The 17251-nt window shown below is 42.8% G+C and overlaps 1 protein-coding gene across 1 annotated transcript; it reads right to left on the bottom strand.

The window, feature by feature from the left end:
* Nucleotides 1–9428: 9428 nt before the first annotated feature.
* On the bottom strand, nucleotides 9429–11117 carry LOC311495747 (uncharacterized protein). Its single transcript, XM_084555317.1, has 4 exons — nucleotides 10954–11117; nucleotides 10661–10775; nucleotides 10473–10565; nucleotides 9429–10059 (listed from the first exon to the last, which is right to left on the bottom strand). Exons 1-4 carry the CDS (start codon nucleotides 11024–11026, stop codon nucleotides 9981–9983), a joined length of 360 nt encoding a protein of 119 aa, XP_084411443.1. The 5' UTR covers nucleotides 11027–11117; the 3' UTR covers nucleotides 9429–9980.
* Nucleotides 11118–17251: the final 6134 nt, after the last annotated feature.

The raw sequence follows: 17251 nt of genomic DNA on the forward strand, positions 1-17251 counted from the left end.
AATTGCATTATTCAAATTTAAGTTTGGCAAAACTAAATGATCCATATCCTGCAGATACAGTGTAATGCATTTTAACACAGGTTTGGGTGCAGCAGAGTAAACTGATCTGGCAAGTAAAATCGGATATTTAAGCGTATTTCTTACAACCTGCCGTTCTTACCTTCAGCAGGAGGATGCAGTGAACCTGAGTGGCTCCGTCACTCTCCTTGTGGTTGAATTTTCCTTTTCATGCCTTTTGATACCACGCTGGTCACACTGACACAAACAGCTACTGAAAGCTTCCTCACAAGTGCAGAAAGCCCATCAGACAGTCTCGAGTGAGACAATTATAAGTTCTGACCAACATTTACCGCCTGTCTGATAGGATACCATGTCAACCACTGGATAGCCAGTGATTGTGCATCACACTCATAAACACACCTTGCGCCGCTGAATAACTAACCGTCTGATGTGAAATGACATTTTTTTAGATAAGAACAAATGGGGTCCTGCCCCCTTTTTTCACCCACCAGCGGCCCTCTCTTCCTAAACTGTTCCAAGTGCTGAGGGGTAATTTCCAATAACTGCCATGGCGCTTTCAGTGGGAGTGGCGAAAAGGTTAATGAATTCAACACTGTAAGCCACGGCTCCCCTTACAGTGGGCACAGAGAGAGGTGGCGGGTGCACAGGACCCCAGCAGCATGCTGATGAAGCCTTGGTGGTACAGGAGGGTGTTGCTGCCCCCTGAAGGTGGAGATCAGAGAGTGCAGGGCTTGTGTGACTGGACGGGCTGCCAGATTACATTCAACAATATGTCCTTAATGAGATTATCTCTCCTTACTTCCTGACTGTCATTTTAAACTGCAGTCTTAGAAAGGAATGCTAGCTTAAGATCAGTAAACAGAACCATTTTCCTTTACTTCCTCTGAGAGATACGGCACAAAATAATTTCTCTTCAGTTATGAGAACTGCGGTGTATGAGGAAGCATAAGCACTGAACATAAATCTAATCAAAAATATCAGATGTTTCCTGAGTCGAGCTTCTCAATTACAACAATCTGCCGCTTTCTGCACTTTAGATAATAACATGTCAAATGGACTCCTTACTTTGGCATGAAAACATAAACTATAATCACAAACAGCATCCCTATTTTGCAACATCTGAAGCACAGGACTGTGTAGGATCACATAATCAGCAGCACATGCAACTTAAACAAACGGAGGGAGAGAAACAGAGAAGGAGGGAGAAGTTTAAACTTGGCTCTGTGTTTCTGTACGTACAAATGTGTCTGTGTGTGTGAGTGAGTGAGAGAGACAGAGAAACGGGGAGGATTTGTGTTTGCTGTATCTCACACTGCATCTCAACAACTTGACAGAGGGCGTCGGCAGCGAGGGACCTGAACCAGTGACCAGAAACAATCCCCAGGCAGGCTGTGTATTTCTGCTTTCCTTCCCTCCACACATCCCTCCTCCCCTGCTCTCTCTCCTCCCTGTAAATCAAAGCCTCACGCAGCGCAGTGTGCAGCCCCAGAGTCGGCTAGTGGTACATCAGGTGGAAGAAAATCCAATCTGTTTGATTGTGATATTATTTGCATAGCGTACACTGCGGCTATTACGGCTGTGATTAAAACAATCATTCCAAATCCGCTCGCAGGGAAAGTCAGCAGAGCAGAAAACACATCATTGACGTGATTGGCTGACACTGGTGAAAAAAAAAAATAAACAACCTTTGGAGACATATCTCGGCTGTGCATCCCTGCATCCCATGAGGCCGTATCATTCATTTTGTGATGTGGTTCAGCATTCAGAGTCACGGGCCAGCAGCTCTGTGTTTACTCAGTAGTTATGAAGTCTGTGGAACAGCTCTGTGTTTTCTGCTCCCTGTGCAGTTACCCCCTTCTGCACTTAAAATGACAAGCTGTGCGTTTGCAGCCCTGCGACTCCGGGCGTCCAGTCAACACCGAGAGGGGGAGAGGGAGCAGCTGGGGTGGATGCACCATCCTTTATTTATGGAGCTAGAAGCAGCCATGACTGACAACCTGGGCTAGCAGAGAGGTCCATCTCCCTCAGTCCCCCCGAAAGCCTCAGGCAGTCTCACACCCAGGACGCTGTCACACACACACGCGCGCAAACACAGGCGCTGTCGGGTGGAAACCCCGCATCTCCGAAATGTCACCTTGTCAGGGTTTGCCGTTTGCTTGACAACCTTTTTTTGAGTTCACCTGGGGAAGAGTAGGATTGTGCCAAGCTGCTGAGGAGCAGGTAAACTTTAACACCGGTAAAAGCTGAAAATCAGCATATTCTGAGGTAGCAGCTTTAGACATGACAACTGTGACGTGTTGACCTGAGTGTGGAGAAGCAGCAGCAGCGTGCTCACTGCCATTACACACCCTAAAAGCTGGATATGAAAGTGACACCTGAGCAGACCGTCATGTCTTATTCTCTGCGGCTCTGCTGCTCTTTCCCACACTGATCTGCTGTCCCGCTCTGCTGCTTTATTATTTAAAACATTTTTCTCACTTTAACTGGTGTCCACGCTCACCGGCCACCTATGCGGCAGCAATGAAAGAGCACGTGGGAGCCTTCGCACCAACAGCACCACATAAATATTGCACCACACAAACATGTTTGGGCAATTTACACTTTTTACTTAGTCTGACAGCTCCATCAGCAAGCAGCCGGGCGGTTTCCATTCATATAAATAAAAAATCAGGGCGAACAATGCGTGCGTTGTTTTAAAAAAAGTTTCTCTCCATCTGATGCACAGCGTGGATGTGTTGGGCTTCAGAGAAGCGAGTGACAGCTCTCACATAACTTTGATTTTATCTGTTCTAGCATACAAGGGTGCGTTTTATTCCATGGGAGACAGTAGCATTGGTCTTTTTTTCCCACCCCACAAAGCTATATATAAACTTCAAAGCAACAGAGAACGACACATAATATCATGGAAATAAAATGCAGAGTCTCCTTTCGGGACTGGCGCTTGCCGCAGAATGTTTAAAATTTAAACATGCTTATCGCAGCCTTTACAAAGTGCCTGACAAATTATTAGCAGCAGCTGTGAGAACATGAAATGGTTCCACAGATCGAATGCTTTTAATAGCGTGGAGATGGCACACTGCAGAAGTGTTTGCTCTGCTGGCGAGAGATCACTTCACAGAGCTTCCATTGGTCTGACAGCCCGGGAGAGCCGTGTAATAAGAGCCTTAACTGCTAGCAACAGGATGACAGCGCTTTTATACTTCATGTTCGCTGATCGATAAAGGAAGAAAGTCGACACTTTCTTAAGAGCACCACTTGTCCTGAGACTCGGAGAGTAGCTTGAGAAACCGGGAGGGAGCGGCTCGGAGAGCGAACAGTAGCGAGACAGACTTGATCAGTAGGCCCGCAACATGCGAAGGATCAGTGTCTTCGGGAGCAATTTGATTCAGAGGCGCACGAGGCTCGACTTTGCCGGGAGCAAAGATGATTTTTTTAGCACTCGGTTCATCTCTTTGTTGCTCATCGTGTGATTTAGTTTTTGCTGCGGAGAACGAGCCCAGCTCACATGGCAATTACAGGGCTACATGTAGGAAGTGTGTTACAACAAGGCTCAGCAGTCAGGCTGATGGGAAAGTGTTCCCGCCATCACAAGAGCCAGATATACATGATAGCGTGATCAAATTCATATATGCACTCGCCTGAGGGGGAGAGCTACAGCACGGAAAGTCACGGCGGTTTTATTTATAAAGAACTCAAATCTCTCTTTTTATAGACTTTACAGGATGTGACATCCTCTATGTTTAGAGCCTCAGTTTGGGGAAGAATAAAAAAACTAAAAGGGCCTCGAATGTTTCAAAAAGGGAGAAGCCTTGAGAAGAGCCACAGAGGAGGGATAGAATAAATATATGATCGTGTACACAGAGTGCTCAGTCGTGCCTGTTTAACCACAATATGAAGAAAGAACACAACGATACAAAGCGAAAATACAGCAGAGCTACACTTCCGCCTGCCATTGCCTACCTGCCTACCTCCTAATTGTTGGTTGATGGTCAGAGCTTGGGATTTGTCGTTGTCCTCATTTGTTGTGTTTCAGACAAGAACTCAACAAATACTCTTGAGCAGATACTAATGGCTAGCGTGGCAGCAGCGCTTTCCAGCACTTTCTTTCTGCACATACAGCATATCGAGCAACTCCTGCATAAAACAGCATTACTGTTGTAGGTTCTGTCTAATGGTTTGTCTTACGGCTGTGATTTATTATTTAAGCTTTTTAACACTTCCCCCTCATTGTTACTAAAAAAGACTAAAAGCTTTGTGGCATTCTGTTCGTCAAGGTGAAAACAGTTGGCAACACATAGAGTCTCAGCAACGACGCATCCCTGTGGATGACGGAAAAGGCGAGAATGCATTGTTTTGCTTTGTATGCACTGTGGTGTTTAGCATCCTAAAATGTGAGACTTTATGGTTTCGAGGACGGAGGGTGCTGAGGGGTTCATGATGTTTTAAACTGTCTCAAAGAGGTTGTGAAATGTCCATCACGGTTACTCAGAGCCTGGGGCAAAACAGATTAGCTTGACTCCGGTTTGAACTTTTGTTTTGTGCATTTGCATTGATGCATTGCATTGTATTCTTGGATACACATATTTGTATGGCTTAACAGTAATGTAAAAGGCAGCTATGTTTTTAATTTGCTAAAGGTTGCATCCACCCACTTAGAGCGCAACCTTAATTTAAATCTGTGTGGTTTTGTTTTATAGGCCTAAATGTACCTTTAAAAAATGAAATATAATTTTCGCAATGTATAAATGAATCCTTGTTGATTATTACTGACTCTAGCTGTGAAGGAGTAATACATCTGTGATACACCTGGGCCACTGAATTCTTTAGGTCGCTCTCAACAACAGTGTTAAACCTTAAAACCAAGGCTTGTGGTTTCACACTTAAAGCTGTGAGACTCAAGGCTCTGGTGCCTCCAAATGGTGCCACATGGCAACTGCATGATCTTAACTGAACTGTGAAGTCCCCACACTCCTCAGCTCGCCATGTCTCTGCCAGAGACGGACGGTCATTCTCTAATATTATATGTAATGTTACACTGTTTTCATATTGAATGCAGCCAAAGCTTCAAATAATGAAGCAAGAGTAGGTCAAAGTCATCTCTGGAAGCCTAAAGCTTTGGCTTCAGTCTGATCTGAACACTTTTTTATATATATTCATATATTTTGCTAATTTTCCAACAAACAGACATCGACTTATCAATCATCATCTCCAGACACAGCACAACCACAAAGATCAGGCAGAGCAGTTCACCAACAGTGGGTGCTGCAATAGCTCTAATGTCCACTAGAGGCTCCAACAGTGAGTAAATCCTCACAGACATGTTTATAGCCTGGAACAAAAAAAAAATGTAAAAAAAAACATTATTCTTCATTCATTATCTGTAACTCTTTAGGGGCCTAGCCTATCCTAGTTGAGGTTGCATTTGAGAGATCCAATCTCTGACCATATTTGGAGGTGGTCTGGGTCCAGTTTGTCCGTATTAGTCCACTTTTCTCCCTACATCAGAATGAGATCACTACATAAGAACTTAACACGTCTGCCAAAGTCATTCTGAAACCAACGTGGTGGCGCTCCAAATGGTGCCAGTTTTCATTTGCATTCATAACACCAAAGAGCGGGTCTGGAGACCTGGCTGGAGACGCATGTGGAGAGTGTGAATACACGTACCTAAAACTGGTCAGTTGTGATCAGATAGCCTAGATCAGCTCTTAATGCTAGATCTAAACGGGGCCTAATGCAGGCCAGTTTTTGAATTAGCTCCAAGTTAGGTGGAGTCGGGCGCTACCAAGATGGAGACGGCCGAAGGCACCACACTGAGCTTCAAAACCGCTCTTCAGGATGGAGGAAAGTGGGGGGTGGGGCTTCCAGAAGTTAGCTAATCAGATGAAAGTATGCCTTTTTGGGTAGGAGCTTTAAAGAGACAGGAGCTGAATAGTTTGTTTGGCAATATGAACAAAGCAGCTGCATAACTGTGAATGACGCAAAGCTAATAAAGTCTCAGAATAAAAATATGAAGCTAAAAATAAACATAACACACTTTTAAGTAAGATCCAGTTACTAGTAAACTCTCTGAGGATTTTCATGCAGAGGCGCAGTGCGGAGGAAGTGCTGCTGTCTGGACCATTTAGCTTATATTTTTATTTTTTGCTGTATTTTCTGTGTGTGAATGAATGGCCAGATGGGGCAAGCACAGCCTCAGGACCCAGAGAAGAAGGGAGCTTACAGAAGATCCATTCTTTCTCACACTCCCTTCCTCTGGACCAGACCAGGCCACCTCTGATTTCTCTGGAGCGGAGCCACAGCAGCTCTGATATTCTCTAGCAAACTTTATCTACACAGCAGAAGGTAATGGGCAAAAAAAAAAAAATCAAGACGCATCAGCTCAGGTGATCACTCTGGAGGAAGCTGTCAACAATCCACTCAGCATCACCAAGTTATTTTTTTTTTTTTTATTGACAGGCAGGTGGGAATAAATGTGCTGCCTTATGGAAAGCTCAAAATGTTGCAGTTGTTTTGTCCTTTGTGTCATAAATACCCAACAACCTGATAGACCTGGATGACTGAGAACCTTCACAGACTTTATGTCATAAAAAACAATCTGCCGTGTTTCACTTTTTATGAGCCTGAGACAGATGGCAGACATTTATCAGTTCAGGAACTCTGGGTGGAATGAATGAATGAAATATGAAGTGACTCCTCACAATCATCAGATTCAGTTCAACAGGTTTGATGCCACTGCTCAGGACATGAAGGTTGATAATACGCAATTCAAACAAACATTGAAAGTGCTCGTCTCTCCTAAGTGATCATCCATTCACCGAAATCAGTTATGTCCCTGACTAATTATCTCTCTCTGCTTGGAAAGCATGACCAGTTCACCCAGACATTGCTGACTCATTGAGTTTTACAGGAAGGTCTGGATGTTTTTGCTAACTGGCTGCTCTAGAGATCGGGGAATAACAGGTTACTTGTGATGAAAGTGAAGCAAGGAAAACATTCAGATTCCATTGCAAGATCTAAAGTTTCAAAAAAACTGGCATAACCCTGTAACACTAAATGAATCATATACATGACTTTGTGAGACCTCTTCGACACCCAGGTAGTTAATGCTTCCCTGAAAAATCTGCTGTATACAATTTGGGACTCATCTGCCCCCTGGTACATGTATCTGTGCTCTGCAGGCAGTAGCAAGCTTTTGCTTTCATCGTAATTACTAATTTTGTAAAGGTTGCATTGAGAATAGCATTTATTGTACGACTTGGTATGATTTTTAATATGAATATTTACTTTATTTAAGCACCCTATTGACCTGTCCAGGGTGTATGCCGCCTCTCGGGCGAGAGGCACAATTTTTTTTTTTTAGGAATAACTTTTTTAAATAAATAAATAAAAAAGATTAAGTGTTATTAGTGGAATTTTCTTTTTTTGTTGTTCCAAAAAATAATTTCTTAGTAATCAGTAAATTACCATAAATGTTGTATCAAATTATGAGGGAGCTGCTCTCACTCCCTCACCTGTCAGGTCAGCACTTTCTTTATTTGAATAATTACTTTTATTAACTAAATATGGATCCTGTTTAGTTAATACATCCATTTAAGTTAATATATTTTCCTCCAGGGTTTGTTTCATTGGGGATTGTTTTGATTTTAACCATTCTCTCTTTTTGAGGTTTTTCCTGTCAAGGTGATGTTCAACAAGCACGCACTTGAACGCCACATAGCCACCAGGTGCTTCCAATACCGACTGCACCATCTAGTATTTAGAGGGGGAGAGAATGGGATTGCTTTCGTTTGTATTTTCTTTTCGTTAAGACTAGTCATATTAATTTAAGATTAAAATATTTGTTTTGAAGTCAATGTTTACATTTGCAGTTTCTTGGTTTGGTTGTTTTCATTTCTACCTTTGTATCTTTAAAGATGGTTTAGTCCAAATGTACTTAAGATCATGTGTTAATCCATTCTGCCTCTGGTTTTTTGTGTGGGTGGGTGGGGACTTGAAACCTGATATCATTATCAACTGCTGCCAGGTTGTAATCTCTTTTGGTATTAAAAACAATCAGAGCTCTGAGTTCTGCTGTCTGTGGTCATCGTGTTTGGGAAACTTCATGCTTATTCAGAAGGTTGCTCTCATTCCGGGTGGGGGTAAATCATCAATACCTAACACAAATGTGATACAAAACAAAACTAGTATGTGGAAATGTTTTGGTGTTTGTTTTATTTATTAATTAATGAATTTAATTTCCTTTAAATTTTCAATAAGCCCTTCATTAAAAAAATAAATAAATAAAAAATAAAAAAGATTTTTTTTTGGGCTATTATTCAGTATTGCACTACTTCAGGCTTCAAGGGGTAAATTTGAGAGTCACTCTGGGTAAAATGGCTCCTCAGTTTCAGGCCGACAGTTCTCAGTGGATTCACAGATTGATGTTGATTGGACTATATGCAGATTCACGGGCAGCTGAGGCAAACCTTGTGGTTGAATGCATTAAAACAAAATTTGTGGCGCATCCTCTGATCGTCCCAAGAAACACACATTTGACATCTTCCTGACTGATGAACAACTGAATGCACAACAGACCCTGAAAATCTGCCAAGGTAAAGCAACAGAATTGATAAACACATGAGGTTCCGTTATATAAGAAGCACTCGATGGACTGACGAAATGATTTGACTGCTTGGTAGCATTTCCGTTAATGTTGCAAACATCCCTCTTGTTAGTGCTGGTCAGTCTGAACTCCAAGTTCAGTTGCTGTGTTTCATTACATTCCAAAGTCCTCCCACTCATTTGATCAAAGTACAGTGATGGTAAACAAGATTTTTTTTCTCAGGAGTAGCTTCATGGATTAACGGCCGTCGTGAGTACGTGATCTATTAGTGAGTGTCACTTATCAGACCTGTTGAAAAACTCGTTTCAGAACAAAATAAATGAGGCCGAGCTCATGAAAGCTGTTTAATGATGTTGGAGAGGTTTGAGCCTCCAGCAGCCACGCTAACACACGAAAAAGTCTTTCAATCACTTCTGATCTGGCTCGGCCTTTCTTTGTGATCAGTTTACACCTGTTTGAAGAGTGCCAATGTGAAGACTTTAAGACTATTTCTTTTGTTGCTCTGTAAAAACGTAGCAGTCATAAGTGATCACTTTTCACTTAGGTGGAAAGAAAAGAAGACTTTGTAATTTGTAAAGAAGACGAGATGCTTCAAAAATCCAGCCTGCAGCTGCTGCAAACAGCTGTGGTCAGATATTCTCATAGGCATCATTTAATTGTTATCACGCTGAGCCCCCTCTCCCTGAGGAGCGGGCCGTTTTCCTGTGATAACAATTAATTTGTCACTCCCTCCCTGCAACAAAGTCACTTCAGTCCCCTCCAGTGCCCGGCTGCGTCTTCTCTGCAGAATAACGGTTTGAGTTTTGGCGCTGTGTGATTGCTCAGTTACAGAAATGCTGGTGGTGGGCAACAGGTTTTATTTAGGAGGGTTAAGAAATGGAAACAGATGGTTCACGTGGTCCCGACAATTTCTTTGCAACAAAGGAATTTAAATTGCTTGCTTTTTGGGGTTTCAGTCAGAAGTTGGACAGGAAAACAGAAGGAACAGAAGAAATGGGGGTAGTATCAAAATCCATTTTATTTGTATAAAAACTTTTGAGCAATAAAAACTTTTCAATAAATAATTCAACATAAATAATACTGTCAAGCAACAAACATAAATGTGGGCGTGTGTGCATTTCAAAATTGGTTTTCTTACACGGACTGGCTGTTTTACTACTTTACATATACATGTCCTTTTTCTTCTACTTCTCTTCTCTCCATTATGTCTTTTCCTGCCTCTTGGCCGTTAATCACCCCCCTACACGCCCCCCACCCCTCTGCATTCTTCCGCTCTCGGTGTCATTTCTCAGTCCTCTCCTGTGCAGGAGTTCAGCAAAAGCTCTTTCCTCCGTGTTCCCCGTGCTCGTGGGTTTCAGTCCTCGGAGGCTCTGTCCTCTGCCCTCTTCTTTCGTTCGATACACTCCATCCTGCGGCTGTCGTTTCTGTTTATCCTAGGAGGAGAGAGGGAGAAAATTTGGATTTAGTCCAGGCGACTAATGCAAAACATCTGGAAGGAGTCACGTGCTAATGTGTCATGAGATTTGGAGAGCTGAGTTTTGCAATAAAACCTCTCGTATCTGGAGAAAGATCTCGCTTGTTTTGTGTTTCTTTTTGCCATTTTGGCTCAGCCCGATCCATCCTGATTCTTCAACTCGGGGCCAAATCAAACATTTAGTGTGGCGTTCTGCCGTTCAGACGGTAAATGCAAATTGAATTTGTGCGCAACTTTTAAAAGTAGCATTTCAGATTTTTGAGTTTAGGAGCAGAAAATCAGCAGAGATGTTGCAAGATGGACAGAGTTTTAAAAAAGGGTTTGTCCAGCTGTGGGAGATGTTGTGAATCTTGTTTGGATCATTTGCATTACCTTTCCCAGCACCTCATAAAAGCCTTGGCCATCTTCCCGTCAGTGCTCAAGCAGACGTCTGAGGTGGAGTTGTCCGCATTGCTCAGGGTTATTCTGAGAAAAAAAAAAATCAGAAGCGGGGATGGTGAGCTTATAAAAGTCAGGGGGGAAAAAGCTTCAGATATTTCAAAACATTCCTTTAAACTTACATGACTTCAGCTTTATCACACCCAGGACGTTTTTCAAGGACTTGAAAATCTGACATGTTGCCTTTGACAAACTTGACCGTGGTGGGACACCGGCAGCGTCCAATAAAGTGTTGCGCTGCAGGGGAAAGTTTTGAGACGAAAGTCAGATGTGCAACCTCAGCAAAAGGAAAACATCACACAGTCATGACACCGTAAATTAAGCGTCTATTAAAATTGCAGTTGCAGATTGTAACTGAATGACTTTTGCAGGTTTTCAGCATTACACATCGTCCAGAAACCAAATGGTAACTCACCCTGGTAGAGGTCTGTGTAAACCGCAGCCACAAAAACCAGCAGGAAAGCGCAGTTTCTCCATATCAAAGCCATTCTTCAGTCGAGAGAAAAACAAGTAAAGAAATCCGTCTGTGGAGAAAGTGAGAGCTTGAGCAGAATCCAAGATCCACTCAAAGTGAAAGGAGAGGAGTGAATGAGAGTGCTGCTCTGAGCTGCCTCTTCAGCTTTTATACAGTTGGGAGGAGTGGGATGTTCCAGCTTCCCGTCAGGCCCAACCTGAAAGATGTGCTGGAATTTGGAATTTCCACACTCAGTGAGCTCAGTGCTTGTTTCACAGAAAGTGAAGATAAAGCGAGTCTGGATTCCTTACATGATTTCTTGGCACCGGAGTGACTCGGTAACTGGACTATATGTTGAGCTGATTAATGCTTTCTAGTAAATCTTGTCCAGGCATGTCCAGTATACAGTAAATGGGAGGACTGAGTACAGTTGCACCATGCTGACCCACGCAGATGTTCTTCAGAATTTGTTTAGGGGTTATCAGCAAGTTGAGGTGGGAGGTGGGTTTCCAACCAGGACTTCAGACAGTGTTGCCAGATACAACTGATAGATTCCAGCCTCAAAGTACGGTGCAGCCGAAAGAGCTCAACGCACTGCACTTTCACAAAACACATGCGAAGTAAGAAAACTTAATCAGTTCGACAAAACATGCACGGCAAATACTCAACAGCAGCAAATGCAGAAACACACTGCATGTAGCACAAATGAGATAGGAAAGATATCCAGGTGACCGCAAAAAGTGAAGGAAGGGGTTTAGAGTGAATGATTTAATGTTATTAAAGCTATCAGTCTTCAAATGAATTGTGTATAACATGAGATTATTTGAACTTTAGCTTAAAAACAATTAATGAGATCAGGATGTTAAAATGGAAGTTAGAAGAACTTAAAAGTCATAAAACTTTTAAGAACAATTGCATCCCAGCAGGTTCTCCTGGAAGCCTTTAAGCTTCTTGCAGTGCCTTTCTGTATTTGATGCAGTATTTGCAGTAAATGTGTTGTCTCATTAATGAAGACATTTTCTTGCTCTGCTTGTGTTTTGTCTGTTTGCATGCGTTTTCTTGAATTGCACTGCGCTGAGCTCTCTTGGCAACCTTGCAAAAACCACCACAGCCCATTCAAAACCGCCCGATCTGGCAACACTGACTTGCAATTTACAGCAGTGAAGCAGTGTAGATAGTAATACTGATTAGAACAAACATTTATTGAATAGAGAATGCAGTTTGTGCCAGCTAAATTTAGAGATTAACTGTCTGCATTCTTTCACACTGCTTACCCCTGTTGAGATTTACGGGAAACTGCAAAACCTGATGACACACTGTGGCATTGTAGTGGGAAGAGAGGCGGGAGAAGAGGCCCATTGTATGGAAGTGGGCCAGCCGACGGAGCGGCACCTGTTTCATGGATAGCAGTTCAGCACATGTGATCTGAACTAATTTGCTCCTTTTTCCGGTGTTTACAAGTCTGTTTGCGCAGTGTACATGCTGTGGCAAGTACTGTCCCATGACTGAACAGCTCACAGCGTGTGAACTGCTCACTTTCCCACAACTGAGAAAAAACATTTCACAACAGGTAAACGTCTGTCACTCAAACTCTTTATCTCAGCATTAAGCAGCCTGAACCCATTTCAGGTGAAGAGGCGGCTACATGCTTCACTGCTTTGCTTACATCTGCAGGCCATCAGGCAGGCAATAAAGAAAGCACTTCCATTTAAATAAATCTAAAACCTGCCGTCAATGACGTTGGTCTCAGAAAAAGGACAACACGGTGTCATAAACTGGCAAACATGCCGATCACTGAAGAACATTAGCACAGACACTAAAATCTGAGCCACGGTAGCTAGCTATACTTTGTGAGCTGCCCATTTGCCAACCATCAAGCAAATCTGAATACCAGACTCAAAGATAGTTCCTTCAATAAAAATTTCTTGCCCGAGCCAAAAACATAAGTATTTTAGCATCTTGGTTGCTGTTGTGTGGCATGTCTGCACATGCTCATTAGTGTTTCTCTGCTAGCCCCAAGAGCAAAATAGCATGTAAATAGGAAAATAACCTTTCTAGACTTTTCTAGCCTGGAGAGCTAGACCAACTTCCGTGAGGCGGAAAGTTGGTTTGAAGTCTCTCCGTTGGGAACTGATTAAGCTCTGCTGGGCCAATCAAATCATTTGGGTGGGCTTCATACAGTGATAGAGAGAGGAGTAACACTGATGCCTAGATGGAGACAGCTGAGCTTCAAAATCGCTCTTCAGGATGGAGGACAGTCAGTGCTCTTAATACATCTGAGGCGTTAATTCATGTCAGTCATGTTTTTAGAGAGCAGAGCAGTACAGCGGTTACTTTATTGTGTGTCATAGTCACGGCGGTAAAACACCATTAAAGCTTTTCTCGGGAAACAGTTTGAATTGTCTGATTACTGAAAATGGATGAACTCTAGGGTAGCCTTTTACGCTCTAGAAAAAACAGTAACTGGATCAGAGGTTTCCTGAAACTAGCGAGTCCAGAGGAAGTATCAAGAATTTTAACATGGCTGCATTACAGGAAAACTTCGACTGATGCAGAATGTTTTGAACAGATCTAATAGCTTCACAGGAAACACAGGGCAAACGTACTCTGGGTGACAGCAGGGATGGCAGCATCGGTTCAGAGCTGATATAATGTTAACAGAGATGAGTCAACAAGTTGTCGGCCCAGAATTTGTAATCACACGAGAGCGAGCTGCCTTTGGCAACCCACATTCTGACCACAGTAACACTTAAAGGAAAACAGAACCTGCCTGGCATAGCCAGTCCTCTGCTGAACCAAAATAACTGAAGTCATTTCTGAAGAAGTCAGGAAGCTCATTCAGCCCTCACAGCTGTATGCTGCAGTCCTGCAGAGATTGTGATTGCAGAAAAAGGAACGAAAAGAAAAAAGGCGAGCGACAAAGCTGTTATTCTGTTCTGTGATCTCCCCATTTGGCTCACTCTTTCTTCTGCTTCAGGTGAGGGTGGAGTACAGTGAATGTCAAACTTACTTTATGTCTCTTTCTTTTATTGACAACTTTATTTCAAATCCGATATGATTGCACAGCACATTACAGGCAAGCAGTTCCACAGATCATCACATTTCAATTTTATGGTGTCTATTGAACGCACCACAAACATTACAATAGGAGGTTATCAGACCTGAACGCTGATCGAACAGCGATTCCAGCATTTATTCATTTTAAATTGGTGATGCTTTTATCCCTGTGAGTATAATGAAACACAGACTTTAACACATGGCCTACTCAGTGAGTTACAGTGTTGTATGTACAATAAGAAAGTAAATCCTCACCTAACAACCAAACATTGACTTTATTTGTTAACCTTGTAGACATGGTACCCGAAGTTTACCAAGTGAAGCCAATGATCCACTCAGCAATCTGCCACACACTCATCTAGTAGCAGCACACTGAGAATAAACACAGCAGCCCACACATGCGTCACAGTTTATTTTCTATATTTCATCAGCCTTTGCAGCAGCGGTGCTTCAAAGTACGTTCACTCAAGCATATTTTACATCCACATAATGCTGCTGCAGCAGATTTTTATTAATTGAAAAGCATGAAGTGTTTTTATTGTACTGACAAACCAACAGAAAAGTTGTCCCCATGCTGCATTTTTAGTCTTTTTCCGAGATCTTTTTGGATTCATGTTGCACAACCTCACTGTGTGTGGGCCAAAAGGAGAAGTAAATAACATTGACCATCTTGTGACAATCCAATGTTCTGCTGGGAAACTTTTGGACCTGGCATTCATGTGGATGTTACTTAGACGTGTACCACCCACCTAGACCAGACCAGACACCCCCACCCCATAGCAATGACACTCCTTGATGGCAGCAGCCATCCCCAGCAGGATGCAGTCTGACACGGACTCAACTCAAAAAACATGAAGAACAGCACAAGGTGTTGTCCAAATTCACTAGATCCCAAACTAATCAAGTATCTGTGGGATGATCCACAGAGGCCCCTCCCCTCAACCCATAGGGCCCAAAGGCCTACACTAACAACATTCTGTTGCCAGACACCACAGGACACCCTCAGAATGCCCATGTCCATTCTCTGATGAGTCACAACTGTTTTGGAGGCGCAAAGGAGACCTACACAATATTGGAAAGGTGGTCATAATTTTATGCCTGATCGGTGTATCTTCTGCACCTGCATTAAAGCAAATCACTCTTTATACCAGCGGGTGGCAGTAGTCTGTATTTATTATTCAAAAGGGGAAACTGGAATATCTAGGACTAGCTAGAGCGACAAATCATTGTTCCTGAGGAGCCAATTAGACGAATCTCTCTCACCGACCACTGACTAAACGTGTCCAGTTGGCCAAGAAGCTTCCAACTGGAAATCTAACTAATGGGAATGGTGAAAAACTACACAGGACAGGCAGGAAGCTGTTTTCTTGAAAGAATGATAAATTCACAAAAAACAACCTACTCAACACGAAACAGCAGACGGAAGCGGCGACCTCAAGAACACATTGGACCACTAAAGAGTTTGACATTTCCCCTGAGAAGCTGGTGTACATCAAAGCAGAGTTAAACGCGTAGTAGTCAGATACCAGAAACACGACTCCAGCTGAATACTACCATTACTTTGTTTCTGCAAGAAAAATGCAAGAAAAAGAAACGCCTGCGCTGTAACATGTGTTCTGTGTTTACAGCCAGTTGCGTTGCCTGCGACAGGTCAGAACTAAAAACCAAGGCAGCTGCAGGTTTACTGAGTGCTGCAAAATAGCTAGTACAGTTCATACTATGGCAGTCACGCTGAGATGGACCTGTGCAGATCAACAATACAGCACTGTGCATTGTGAAATAATGAGCTCATACAAAGTAAATGGAGTATAACTGTTTTCTTTTGTCAGGAAGCATGAGTTGATCCAAACTAAAACCTGATAATCATCAGTAAATTCAGTGCATGCCTTGACTGGGGCCTGGTAGCCTGCAGCTATAGTCCTGAAACTGTCTTAAACTTCAGTTACTGCATTTCAGGAAGATGATTTGTAGTTTTTGCAATGGATTCTGGTGATATTACTGACTTCTAGCAGTATCCTCTGACACACTGCTCCTACTACCTGCAGCTATCTTTGACTCTGTTTCTTATTTAATGCCACACTTCAGCGTTTACACGTCACACAAACACTGACTCATCTCCCTCCTCTGGTACCTGGCAGCGTGTCTTGCTGTTTGCAGTAACTGAATCCTTTTCTACTTAATGAGTTTTGGAGAAGAGGCCATATCTGCACCTCCCCATCACCACAAATTCAGTGTCAAAGAAAAACTTAGCAGACTTCAGACCCTCCGCTGAAGCAGCACTTCACTGTTGCAATAACTGTTGCGCAATCTAAGTTCCTGCTCTGGCTACATGAGTCTTGTCTTATCTAAATCAGTAAAGTGCAAATCACGCATGACTTTCATGGCAAGTCTTTACAGTTCCGTTCAGTCACTGTCCTGTGGGATGCTTCGTGTTCATGGTTGACGTATGTTGAAAGATGTTTGAGTAATCTGGGGTCAGTCAGAATAAAACTATGAGGCCAGTTCAGTGGAAGCGTCTCCCGGGGGTTCACCGCTCCACTCCCCCTCTTGGCAAGAGACAGGCGATTCTTGCCAAGACCCAGCTGGAGACACTTTTCTCTCAATCACAGGACTTCAGGGAAAACGAAACTAAAAGTAGACGGTTGAATATGAAGCATGGCCCCGACAAGTCTGAAGAGACAGTCGAGGATGTTTACACGAAGAACTGAGTAACTGTTTAAACTTAGTGTTTTTCTCATTTTGTTTGAACAAAATGTCTTTCATAACACACAGTATGTCGGTACTGTGCACACATTAAGACTGTGCAGGGAAAATGAAGGTACTTTATTTTATAACCCACCTTGGGGCTTGCACATGTCTGGCTTTTAAATGAGATTTAAAATGTCTGAAATAAAACAAATCAAAGAAAGAACGAAATACAATATTTAAAACATCCTCGGTTTGGGGCTCTCAGGAGAGTCCGAGGGCAAAACTCGGGGAGGGAATCTGTGAATAGTTAAATTGGGAAGTCACATCTTCAGATTGTTCGGGGTCTCTGCGATAGCTGCGGGGCAAAATTTTGCAACCTAAAACCCATACAGAGTTCACAGTTGCAGCCGCTTGTTAATAGTTTATATTTTCAGGCCGGTCAGTGGAAAAAATCTGGAGTGTAACTTTAAATATTTCGGACGTGGATGGAAAACATTTTCAGTTTGCTCAGGAG

Source organism: Chelon labrosus (genome assembly GCF_963514085.1).
Source record: "Chelon labrosus genome assembly, chromosome: 2".
Lineage (NCBI taxonomy): Eukaryota > Metazoa > Chordata > Actinopteri > Mugiliformes > Mugilidae > Chelon > Chelon labrosus.